This window comes from Callionymus lyra, chromosome 12, assembly GCF_982586985.1.
Source record: "Callionymus lyra chromosome 12, fCalLyr1.hap1.1, whole genome shotgun sequence".
Lineage (NCBI taxonomy): Eukaryota > Metazoa > Chordata > Actinopteri > Syngnathiformes > Callionymidae > Callionymus > Callionymus lyra.
The window spans coordinates 13,428,229-13,441,777 of NC_141829.1; the positions used below are offsets into that span (position 1 = coordinate 13,428,229).

The 13,549-nt window shown below is 39.7% G+C and overlaps 1 protein-coding gene across 3 annotated transcripts in view; it reads left to right on the forward strand.

Annotated features, from left to right (window-relative positions):
• Window positions 1-11,306, forward strand: part of fign (fidgetin) — a 29,643-nt gene extending 18,337 nt beyond the window's left edge. For all 3 annotated transcript variants that reach the window (XM_087804648.1, XM_087804651.1, XM_087804649.1), the window contains one exon: window positions 7,993-11,306. In XM_087804648.1, the coding sequence (XP_087660774.1) occupies window positions 7,993-10,148 (2,156 nt within the window). In that variant the 3' untranslated portion in view covers window positions 10,149-11,306. The remainder of the gene's footprint in view (window positions 1-7,992) is intronic.
• The last annotated feature ends 2,243 nt before the right edge of the window (window positions 11,307-13,549 follow it).

Sequence of the window (13,549 nt, forward strand, 5' to 3'; positions counted from 1 at the left end):
TAATACACAATACTTTAATTCACATGACTTCATATAAACACAGCGTACACTCGAATCAATAAAATAACTTTAATGATACAAGAATCATGTTGGAACATTGAAAAAGTGGAAATGTCGAGAGTAGGAATCGAAGCATTCTTTAATTTGCCCACCAGTAACTTTAGATAAGCAACAATTTCTAGTTGTCAAAAGTACTTTTAGTTAGTAGTTTTGTAGCAAAACATTGTTATTTTTCTCCTTATCAACATTTTTGAAGGATTCACTGTTTGACTTTGCTCAAAGTTAAATATACCGTGACAAAACGAAACCTCCTTGGCTGAGGTTATAGCAGTATAGGCTGAGTACTATTAATACAGTATTTATTCATACTATTGCTTATTTTTTTAAAGTTAAATTACATTATTAATGTATTGTTTACTTTTCAACTAATTTAAATATGAGTCATATCCATATATTCAAAAATCTTACCAGGAAAGTATCTTTTGCATTAAATACACGGAATTGAAAGCACAATTTAAAATAATTTGAATACTTAAGATTGACCAAAAGCCTAAATCAATAGATTTTGACCAAGATAATTAACAAAATCATATAATTTCTCACTAATACTTGAACATTAAGGAAATAAAAATGTAAAAGTCTTCCGAACCATTAACTTGTCCTATTTGAAAGGAAACTTCTCCAATGGTGATGAATCATTCAAGCTGAAACTCTTCGGAATTAGTTTTTGAGTTAATGTGTTGACTCGGTCAGATTTGTCAGTGATGTTGGACTCAAAAAGTGGCCAATTGTTCGACCAAAAAATAAAAACCGACTCAAGAAAATCCAACACGCTAAGAATGCTGTCGGTCAGTTTTTAACAGTTTTTAACAGTTTTTAACTTGTTTTTATGTCATTTGCATTTAGCTGATTATTTTTATTACTTGACACTTTAGAAGCACATTTTTGAAAATCACTTAAGGAGATCGAACACTAAACCCACTGTAAAAAAAAAACATGGTTTTATCACTAAAACTAAAATGTACGCTTAAAATGGCTACACAATTATTCATAAATGGTTAAACACTGATGATAACTTGGTAAAGTTCTTAGTTCTAGGGTTATCCATTTTTATCTATTTACTCAAAATCAAATGAAATGAATGAACTGCTTTTATATTATAGTTTTAATGATATATGTTAAAATAAATACTAAATTAAATAATGCAGTCCAAAATTATTATAGTTTTTTTTAGATTTTTTTTACAATGTTTTTCTTTATGTATATATTGTATTTTTATACATGTATATTAGATTTTTTCTCTCTTCTTCCCTTTGGAATGGTGGCCCCTCACAACAGTATATAATGTGGCCCCATGGGATATTTAATTACCTCCCTTGCTACACACACACATGTAAACATACTTGCAAACAAACACACACAAGCACATGCAATAATAAAGCAACTACACATTGTGAAAGTATTAGAAACTCAAAGGGTAATGGACATTCAAAAGCCTTCCATCCTCCAATTACTTCCCTGAAAAGATAACGTTGCGTCTCCACTTCCTGTTGCGTGAGATCACATGACCAGTGGATCCCAATCAGCTTCAGCTCCGCGTTATTATCGTTAGATTTGATTCGAGTGAAGTCGAGCGTGTTTACTAAACGAGGACTTTAATGGCTACCTGCCGCTTTAAATTGACTTTAAAATACTCCTAACTCGATAAGTGCCTCAATCTGGCGGCGGCGTTGATTACCGGTGGCGAGCGAAATGTTTGGCCCCGCCCCCTTTCTCGTGAATATTCCACCATTTTTTTTTTTTATCTCCGCGTGTAATTACCGTCCGTTATTGGCGCGGCTGTCACGCCGGACCCGCTGTCTGCTCGCTTGGAAATAAGAGCTCCCAGTAATTATGTTTATGTCCAGCGATGAAACTCCCCGGGTTGTAATGATCAGTAATTATAAATACTTCTCAGCGTGTCTGCGGCCTCAGCTGGGACTATTGTGCGGCGTGGTTTTTGCGAAGCGGCGTAATAATGACATCGTACACGGATAAATGTAGCCGCCTGCCGCGGCAGGAAGAGAGGGGGGAAAAAAAAAAAAAAAACCCAGTGTGTGATCATGGCCAACTTTAAAGAGCTCATTACAGTTGGTTTTGTAAAGAGCGGCTTATTAAACACTGTTACCTAATAAGCATCTTTGGTGGTGTAAATTGAGAAAAACGGTAATGACGCTGATTAGGCCACGTTTCAATTACGACAGCTTTCACTCCCTTCTTCCAGCGTTTTCCCATCCCCCATGGCCAAAAAAAAAGAAAAAAAAAAGGAAAAAACTGAAGGTCCTGGTCTCCTCTCTCACACACACCTACACACACACACACACACACACACACACACACACACACACACACACACACACACACACACACACACACACACACACACACACACACACACACACACACAGAAAAAGGAAAAGAAAAACCGCTCTGCCACCTCTGTGCTTCCTTTCAGCAGCACAGTAATGAATAGAGAATTGTGCAAGCGGCAGTCCAATTTACACACTGGGAAATTGGATGGACAGAGTGGAGGCCCACTCTTGTTTGCTTAAAAGCGGCCTAGGCTACCAGATTAATAGTTCCCAAAAAGGTCAGCATCCCTGTTTCATCGATGATGATCACTGAACCAGAAATTAAACACCAAAGCGGCGCCGCAGATCGCAGAGGCATCACTTGTCAGATGCGTTTTGGCTCCGCGGTCTTTAATGAGTTCTTGATTTTTTTTTTTTTTTTCTCACACGGAATTTCTAGCACGGAACGGATCCTTTCTGACAACTTGATGGTTAATCCACGTGCATTTTTACTGTCTGGGATGGGGCCGGGTATTGATCGGTTTGTACCGGTACAGATACTGATACCCTCACTTTAATACCTGGACAATACTTTATTCAATAGCAATTATTACAGAAAAAAACGAAAGAATTCCTTCCAAAATGCCCTAAATAAGTCTGTTTTTCACTGCCTTTGTCACTTATCAGGTATTCTTAATAATAAAAACTTGCTAATGTATTGATACAAATCCACACGTTATCAAGTTTTTTAACACGTGGATAACAAAAAATAATTTTTACTAAATTTCTACCATTTTATTACAGAAAAAACTAAAGAATTCCCCCCAAAATGCCCTAAATAAGTCTGTTTTTCACTGCCTTTGTCACTTATCAGGTATTCTTAATAATAAAAACTTGCTAATGTATGGATACAAATCCACACGTTATCAACTTTTTTAACACGTGGATAACAAAAATTAATTTTTACTAAATTTCTACCATTTTATTACAGAAAAAACTAAAGAATTCCCCCCAAAATGCCCTAAATAAGTCTGTTTTTCACTGCCTTTGTCACTTATCAGGTATTCTTAATAATAAAAACTTGCTAATGTATGGATACAAATCTACACGTTATCAAGTTTTTTAACACATGGATAACAAAAATTAATTTTTGCAAAATTTATACCGTTTTATTACAGAAAAAAACAAAGAATTCCTTCCAAAAAGCCTTAAATAAGTCTGTTTTTCACTAACTTTGTCACTTATCAGTTATAATTGATAATTAAAACTTGATAATATATGGATACAAATCCACACATTATCGAGTTTTTTAACACAGGGATAACAAAAATTGGCTCCAAAAGGCGAAGTATTTTTTCGATACTCCGTACTTCCGAGCACCGTAGTTCCCAGTCATAACTAAATTCCCTTAAAAGTTTAGTAGACTGTGAAAATGATCTTTAAATCATGGTAATAATATTTCAAAATTTGAATTCAAAGACTTCGGGTGGTAGTTTTATTGATAGAAATCCATTTGAAAGAACCCTCTGGTACTTTTTCTTCTTTCAGTATTAATGTGGATGCTATGAGTGATCCGTCGCAAATATCTGAAGGCCTCCTTCTTCTCTTCTTTCTCGTTCCTCCCGTTGAAGGACTCCAGCTCGAGTGGAACCGAATGATTTTCATAAAAAAGAAACCATTGCCGTGATCGTGACTGAAACTTGTTTGACTAAACTGGCTTCTGTGTGACACATACAGTGTAAAAAATGCCAGAATTTTCAATCTTCTTAAGCGAAAATTTTAATACATTTACCAAAATTGTGTTTGGTATCGTAATGAATAGAAATTGTCATCTAGGTTCACTTTCTGTTACCACTGCGTTTTTTTCCTGAAAATTTGACTTTAAATCAAGCCAAAATTTGCGTAAAAGTTACTGAAAGAGATTCAGACGCTCAGTCATCCATGAGAGACTTGAAGTAGAGCTTCTTCTTTTGTCGTTCTTTGGGTGTTTTCCAAAGATCTTTGAAAAATAAAAGTGGAATAATCTGGTTTCTGGAGATAAGATAATATCCTTTCTGGCATTTAATTGCATCAATATTCCAGAAATTTGGAGCAATTTTTAGTGATATTAATTATAGAAAAGCATCTTCACGATAAGCAGAAATATGGATGGAAATGCTGTGATATTTCCTTCAGTAAAAGTCTTAGAAGGTCTGGTGTTTATGTGCAAAGCTGGTCGTGTCTTGAGGAATCTTGGCGTCGGAATAAGCCCTGGATATGGAAAGGGAAAGAAGTGGCAATAATCTCTACTGCAACACATTTTGTGTGTTCACTGAATGACCAAAGCTTTTTTTGTGATGAGGCAGAGGAAATTACATTTCCTCAGGGGCCACATTTTATCCTGTGGCTGTTGTGAGGGGTCATCTAGCAAAAATAAATGAGCGAAAAGTAGAAAATCCATCAATGAAATCAAGCTAAATATGCAAAAAAGTATTATTTAATTGTCTTTTATTTGACTTTTATTTATTTATCTCATTTATCTTCATTCTTGGAGACTAGTAATGAATTATAGAAATAAACACAATTATTTCTACTTTGTCTTTGACCTTTTTGAGGGCCATGTGAATACAGTCTATCTTTATATCACTATTGAGCGCTCTGATTTCCTCCCAGCTGGCATAAAAAACACTGTTCAGATTCAGTAGTAATTTGTGTGCTGACTCAGATAAACAGGAGGTCAACATGACAGGCGATGTCTACTCATGTTTTTGATGACAACATTTAAATAAAATGATAAGAACAAACACAACTTGTTAGTAACCTCTAAAATAAGAGCCTGTTAACTCATTCTTTTAGAATACTTTACTTTTTAAGAAGATTATGACTGAGGTTTTTTGGTGTAAATAATATTTTAAAAAAAGGTTTAATTTGCACAGTCGAATGGTGCACAGGATCAATTGATTATAACAACCAGGAGAAATAAAAACTATCAGTGAGTCATAATAAGTATCATTATAATACTTAAAATAAATGTAATTAAAATAATTCCTTTTCAGATTCGGGTGGAGTTTTCATGTCGGATGCCAAACTGATTTATTTTGTGAAGTGATTTTGTAAGTTTCTCTTGAATTTCAGCATTTAAGTAGACACTTTTAAGATTTTTTAAATTTAAAAGTACTACATAAAAAGGTTGATACTTTATAAGTATAGTTTCCTGCTTCTTTGAGATTATCAACAGGAAACACAACAGACAAACTTCTGAATTCTCATTTCCCTTTTGGGTCCATTTTATTTATTTATTTTTTAAATACATTTTTCCTGGTCAAAATTGCCACACTTGCCGTTGGATGACACTAGACTTGTCTGATAAGTTACCAGTTGAATGAATCTCTCTTTATTTTCCAAAGATCTTTTGGTCTTCCCAGTGAATTATCTTGGATTGTTGACAGCCGCCATGGACGTAGCTCGGAATCCAGCGACTAAATCCTGGTAAATGAAGACAATTAGCGCAGCGTAATCGGGCTAATTAGCTCCCAGTGTGGTGGGTGGGCTCGTAGCTCGGGAGGAGTTGGACGAGGACCCACCTCCCTCACACTTTCCAGACAATAACTGTGTTTGTAATCTGCTTCCAGAGGCAGCTGTTTGTTGCCCGGAATCACATGAATCTGATTAAAAAGCGCTTCTTCCTCCTTCATCCAGAGGAAGGATTATCCCAATAGCAAAAAGAAGAAAAAAAAAAACAATGATTTGATGATTTATGTCACTCCGATGTCTGACGGCGGTGGAGAAAAGGTCGTGAGGAGGCGCACAGGAGGAGGAAAAGTGAAGCCCGCTCTCCCCCCTCGTCGCCTCTCTGGACAGGGAGGCAGTGGGCAGACTTGATGTGGATGTAATTCATGCTGGGCTGAGGGGTTTGTGTGATGAAAGCAACAGAGCGCTGCCAAGGAAGATTGCTTTGCTGCTCTCCTCCTAGCAGATTTCAAACTGTCTCAGAATACCTCAGATGAGAGTTGGATTATAGACTGACCCGCACTGTCTGTGTCATTTGGCGCTGTATTGGGCTGGAATTTTTACCTCACTAACCTGGTGTTTGGGTCCCGCATATGCATGTCCTGTCCTGGCTCGCACTACCGTGCACATTACCACCGAAAATACAGCCAGTTAGATTCATCACCGGGGAAAAGATTGAAAATGTATTTCTCCCAGAGCGGCATATATTTAACGACCGATCGTCGTTGTTTTTAATTCCACAAAATAAAAGAAAATGTATCATGAGTATCTGGAAATATCGTCACGATTGATCGTGGACAGAACCTTCAAGGATTTTCATCTTTATCGAAAAACTTGAACTATCATAAGAATGTCAAGATGAGCTGTAAGCTTTCAAAGATACAAAAGGAATAATGTGTAAATGAAATGTTTGTCTGTAGGTTTTCACAGCGAGATGTTTGCCTTCATGAAATTCTCTCTGTTTTGTTTTTCTTCAAGACACCAAACCCTTTCAGAATAAATAAATAAATATCAAAACTCTCGGGAATCGTCAGGCATGGGCTGTAATCTATTAAAGATACAAAATTCTTTCTAGATAAATAAATGTTGGTTCTTTTAACTCCGTCTTCCATCTCAGGTTTAAGATCAAATTTCAGTTCTGTGTTGAATGTCTATGTTGTTCCCAGCACTATGATTTCCTCCTCTATAGTCCTATTGGAAACATGGGTTTATAAATATATGAATCGAAATTCATCGAAAGTCATTTGGTCTGAGTGATTGTCCGTCTTTGTGCCCTGTGATGGGCTTTTGACTTGTTCAGGGTAATTGTCTCCTCTCGCCCTGACTAGCTGGGATTGGCTTCAGACCACCAAATTAAGGCAAATATGAAGAAACCTTTATCGATTGGAAATATTTTGCAGTGAACAAGGGATCATTAAGACAATCTTGTGAAGAAGAAACACTTGTATAGGTTTGTAGTGTCAATTTAAACAACACTCAGTTAAGGATCCTAAATATTAACATAAGATGTTCGACTATTTTGTTCATTGAGATGGTGAATATTGACATGATGAAAGATCTTGTTTTTTACTTGGTTTTGGTGTGTTTTGACTGATGTTTTCCAATTTTTGTGTGTTTTTTTTTTTTTTTTTAAATAACTTTTGTAGCCTTTCTTTTACTCATTTTTAAGAAAATTCCTATAAGGATCCAAAAAGTAATCACGAACACACAAAATGAAATTCATATCTGTTGTATAAAAGTTATTTTTCTATATTCTACTAACTAAACCTTAGTATGAAGGACGACTCAAAAGATGCCTCTGTATGTGGCTCTTTATTTTAAGAGCAGGAGATGAATTCTATAAAAACAATAAACCAGGTCAAATGTTCACCACCTATAACTACTTATGAGTAACCGTCTACTCACTTTTCTTTTTTCTTACTTTATTTATTTTTTATTTGTTAATTATTTCACCGCTGAACCTTAAATTTAATTGGTGCACTTCTAAAACTATGCAGTGTATGTAGCAAAGCTTTTGTTGTTCAAGTGACCCCGAAATTGTTAGGTTTTTAAAAAAAACTGTCAAATAAAAGTACATAAAATATTCTGTTGATGTTTTCAATCGTTGTTGTTGTTGTTTAATCTGTGTTTTGATTTGGAGTCAGTCCCACTGACGTCTGTGTTCCATGTCCAGGTCTAAAGATGCAGTGGACCCCGGAGCACACTCAGTGGGCAGAGCAACACTTCGACATCTCCTCCACCACCCGCTCCCCGGCGCACAAAGTGGAGGCCTACCGGGGGCACATCCAGCGAACCTACCAGTACTCCTGGGCCAACGACGACATCTCGGCGCTGACCGCCTCCAATCTGCTCAAGAAATACGCGGAGAAGTACTCGGGGATTCTAGAGGGCCCGAACGAAAGAGCCCTCCTGTGCTCGTACTCCGACGGCGGCAACGGACTCATGAACGGACGCAAGTCGGAGAACGAGTCCTGGCAGGAGGGAATTTACCCGATGAACTGTGCCCCGGATGTTATATCCGTGAGCAAAGCGGGGATGACAGCCGCCCTCCCCCCCACAGAAGTGTCGGCCAGCATCGGCAGCTCCCCGGGGGTGGCCAGCAGCCTGTCCGAGCCCAGCTACTCCAGCAGCAACTGCGGGAGCCACACGGCCACCACCCTCCACTCGGGCATCCCCTCTCAGGAATACCCAGCCAGCTACAATGGCTCTTACCTGCATTCCAGCTACAGCGGTCAGACGACCCCGGCGCTCCCCTCCCCTCACCCGTCTCCCTTGCATAGTGCGGGGCTCCTACAGCCGCCGCCCCCTCCCCCTACTTTAGTGCCAAGCTACAACGTGGGCTCCCCGAACCTCCCCAGCTACAATTATCCCCCCACAGGGTATTCCTCTCAGTCCGGCCCCGGTTACAGCCCCGGGGGAGCGCCCCCTCCCTCGGCTTATCTCCCGTCTGGTATCGCCGCTCCCACCCCGATCCCCCCCTCCACGTTGCCGGGCTACTCCTACCCGTCCCACAACCACACCCCGATCGCCCCGACGCCGTTGAACGGCAGCACATCCAACTCGTTAAAGCGAAAGGCGTTCTACATGAGCGGACACGAGGACATGGAATCCGGGTACGGTAATTTCGGCTACGGCCAACAGAGGTCCTCGCACAGCCCGGCGTACGGCGTGTCGGACGACTCGAACCGAGGGTTCGACAGAAGCGCCGACGCTTCCTCTTTGGCCTTCAAGCCGAACAAGCAAGCGGCGTCCTCCGATCAGCAGAGGAAGTTCAACATGCACTCCGGCAGAGCTTTAACTCCCACGTCGTTCGGCCCGACGAAAGGCGACCTCGGCGGCGGCGAGACGTACGATAAGTTTGGCCTGAGAAAACAGACCGAAGAGCACCGGCGGCATTTGTCGCACTCGCTCCCCGCGCCCGACGGCGCCGCCGAGGAACAGCTGAAAAACACGGACGCCGACATCGTGGAGCTGGTGACGTCCGAAGTCATCCGGCAGGCGCCCCCGGTGGACTGGAGCGACATCGCGGGTCTGGAAATGGCCAAAGCCACCATCAAAGAGGAGATTCTCTGGCCCATCCTGAGACCCGATATGTTCAGCGGACTCACGACTTTACACCGTAACCTCCTTTTATTCGGACCTCAGGGAACCGGTCGAACGCTGCTGGCTCGCTGCATGGCGTCCCAGCTGGGCGCCGTCTTCTTGCAGCTCAGCGGCTCGGCCCTGGTGACCAAGTGGTTGGCGGAAGGCAGCAAGATCATCCAGGCCTCGTTCCTGATGGCTCGCTGTCGTCAACCGGCCGTGGTGTTCCTCAGCGACGTGGACCTGCTGCTGTCGTCGCAGCTGAGCGAGGAGAGCCCGGTGAACTGCTTGAAAACCGAGCTCCTCATGCAGCTCGACGGCGTCTTGAACTCGGCCGAGGACCACGTCCTGGTGGTCTGCTCCACCAACAAGCCCGAAGAGATTCCCGAGTCCCTACGGAGGTACTTTTCCAAGCGGCTGCTCATCCCGCTGCCCGATGGGACGGCCCGACACCAGATCATCAGCCAACTGCTCTCGCAGCACAACTACTGTCTGAGCGACAAAGAGATGTCGCTGCTGGTTCAGAGGACAGAAGGTTTTTCCGGCCTGGACGTGACCCAGCTTTGTCAGGAGGCTCTGGTCGGTCCTCTTCACGCCGACCTGTCGGGCCTCCACCCGAGTCAAATGAGACCCGTCGCCTACCAAGACTTTGACGGGGTTTTTTGCAAATTCCAGCCCAGTATATCTCAGAAAGAACTGGACATGTACACGGAGTGGAACAAAACGTTTGGGTGCGGCCAGTGCTAGGAACGCCCTCGGCTGCAGACGCCCGTCAAGACTCACCCGAAAGAGTGAAGGATTCTGGGAGAACGTCGGGTTGGAATTGGAAGCTTTAACCCTAAACTGGCTTGTAAACGACCTGTTTTCTATGTACATATAAATATACTATTCTGCTGATATTGAGATTCAGTTGCTATCAAGTGCCTGAGGTGGTGCTGTTTCATTCTTACTTTGCCATCATTGGTGACATGTGCTAATATAAAAAAAAAAAAGCTTTAAAATAGACAAAAATTGTGCTTTTTTCTTCTCCATGATGACCAGTTGTGTGCGTTCTGTGCTCTCTGTGAACGGTTTTCTGCAGCTAAACAAATCTTAATGGTTATTTTTTCAAACATACCTTTTGTTCTTTTTGTTTAAAATGGTGAACAATCGCTCCGTGCCGAAAAGACTCGTCGATGTGTACAATCACCGGTGATGTGTTGTGACTGACATTTGTGTATTTATGTGTCGTTTTGAGTCGATGCTGGGGAAAAAACTCAGGAAAGTGCCGATGAAGTGTAAAAGTACCTCATGAGTGGAAAAAACATCCAAGCACTAAAAAAAAAACACAAAATCTGACCATTCCCACACGTGCGAGCTTTAATACCTCATATCGAAGAAAAAAACAAAAACTTTCGGGGGACGAAAAATGTGATTCACGTTATAATAACTGGTGATTTATCTTGTTGCCGCAAGCCTGGTTTTCTCTTATAACAAAAGTCTGTCGGCGCATCTTAAAAAAAAAAAATCCCGGAGCCGAGGCAAATTTTTCGACAAACATCTGGGGGTTGTTGGAGGAAAAGAAAAGGATGGCCCGGAGCCGTTGAAACCATCCTGTGTTTTTTATCGTTAATGGAAGTGAAGGATTATGTCGTCTGAGTTGCTTTTCTACCTCATTTTTTGTTATCTGTGAAAGAGAAAAATTTGTAAAAAAAAAAGAAAAAAAAAGACAATATTCCCTGAGCCGCCCTGAGTACTGCAAGAGAATACTGAACACCTTCATACACAAGAAGGTTTTATTTAGTTTGTTGCTCCTGGAAGAAAATGTACCTTTTGAGAAAAACACATTAGAACTAATCTCTTTGATTGAAGCTAATCTGACGAGCTGTTAAAGTTGGATTAGAAATAATAACCGACCCAAAACTAACCAAGACTTGTTCAGACTGTCCTCTGGTTTAGTCAATTTGAAAAAAGCATATCTTTACTATGAATATAATTCATCAACCCTTAACATTTTGAATATTTAAGAAGCAAAATCCCTGATTCAGCAACTTTGTTTTCATTAATTAGAAAATTAAACTGTTGAAAAATGAAAATATTGCTAAATATTGTGTTTTCTCTCGAAGGTCCATTTTAAATATGCTTCAAAAAACTGTTCAACAATATTCAAAACCCTTTTTTTTTTTTAGCTGACTCAACAGAAAATGGCACAAATGTTCATTGATAAAATGCCAACAAACCAAAAGCACAACGAAGAGGCAGACGAGTGTTTTTACTGGAAGCACAATTGTGTTTACAAAAGTATTTTTTCTCGATCTGCGAAAACGGCGATTCTATTTTTGTGATGTTTGTCATGTTTCATGATGTTTGCTGTAAACACAACTGCATGAAACACTTGTAAATGTGACAAAATTCCATTTGCCAAACACGCTGAGAATCATGAAAATCTTAGTTCTGAAAACAAAACAAAACTTGACATGAAAACATATTTGAATACAGTGACTCATGAAGCACGTTTTAAATTCTCTGCTACACAAAAAATGAACTAATAACAACATGACATTAAACACAATAACAACACAATAGGGTTCGTTTTTTTAAACTTAAACTGAATTATTTAAGCACAAATAACTGGTAACATTAACAAAAAAAAACATACACAACTGTGATAGACAACAAAATCTGTTAAAAAACACAATGACAACTCGCTAACAATTCGAAAAACGTTTCATTTAACTAAACACAACACTGAATATCTAGAGAAAACAAAAACACCAAAACTCATTAGCACATCAAAACAATACAATAAGAACAACAAACAGAAGATTTGTATCAACTAGTAGTCATGAAACAACACACAACAATAAAATGTGAATTCAGTGAGTCGGCAAACACAACGCCAAATGTTTTTGTTTTGATTCAAGCAAGTCATTAGTCACTAAATATAAAACTGTGCTTCTAAGTGCTACACAACAAAAAGTTATACCGTTTAACACAATCAAAAATGACATTGTGAGCGAAAAGCACAAATACAAAAAACATCGTTTATTTGAAAAACACAAACCCGATTTCTGTGTGTATATTTTGACTCATTCGAACGTACACAACTGTGATAGACGGTTACTATAAACAAAAAATGTTGAAAAACAATTAGAAAAACTATTCATTTAACTAAACACAACACCGAATTGCTAGAGAAAACAAAAACACCAGAACCTATTAGCGCATCAAAAACAGACAGTAAGAAAAACAAACACAAGACTTGTATCAGCACAACAATAAAATATGAATTCAGTGAGTCGGCAAACACAACACCAATTTTTTTGTTTTGATTTAAGCGAGTCATTAATCACTAAATACAAGACTGAGCTTGTAAGTGCTACAAAACAAACAGAAATGCTATCAAAAGCACAAAATCCCAAAAAACATAGTTGAATGAAAAAAAACACAAACCCGATTTCCATGTGTATATTTTGACTCATTCGTTTCTGTGTTTTTTGACTTCATACACGAGAAAACTTTAGCGTCTCATTATCAGAGGAATGTTTTTAGTGTGTGTTTACGCACGAAAACCAAAGTGTTTCTGATTTGACGACCACACGGATTTGAAACGAAAAACAATCTCCCATCTTGTCGAGCTGACGAGAAGCTTTAAGTGCTGAAATATGATTTCTCTGCTGACGTCACGACTATTAGCACTTCCTTCTGTCACGGGTGGAATTAACAAATGCTATTTTTAACAAGGTGTCTCTTGCTCTTAAGGTTGATGTGAAGGAAACGGTTCAAAGGTGGAAAAAGAAAAAAGCCTTTGATCGTTTCACATCCGGCTCGTGCTGATTTCCAAAAAAGAATCCGACGGTGCTCGTTGTCACTTTGAGGTCATGTTTGATGTTTTTTCGAGATCCCATCCCCGACGTGGTTCTGCAGTCCTGTGTTCTTGATAACCATTTCTACCTCATTGCTACATATTGCACATGTAGTACTTTTGTCCGCTCGTGTTGAATGTTTGTCGGAACAATCCTGAAGTTCGCAGCTTATTTATTCACCGGAGAAAAGGCACCTTTGGGATGAATTGGATTTATATTGTTTATGCGTCGCTTTGTGTCCTTGAATATTTGATTGAGGATCAAAAATTTTTTGTTTTTATTCCCTAACTTTTCAATGTTCAA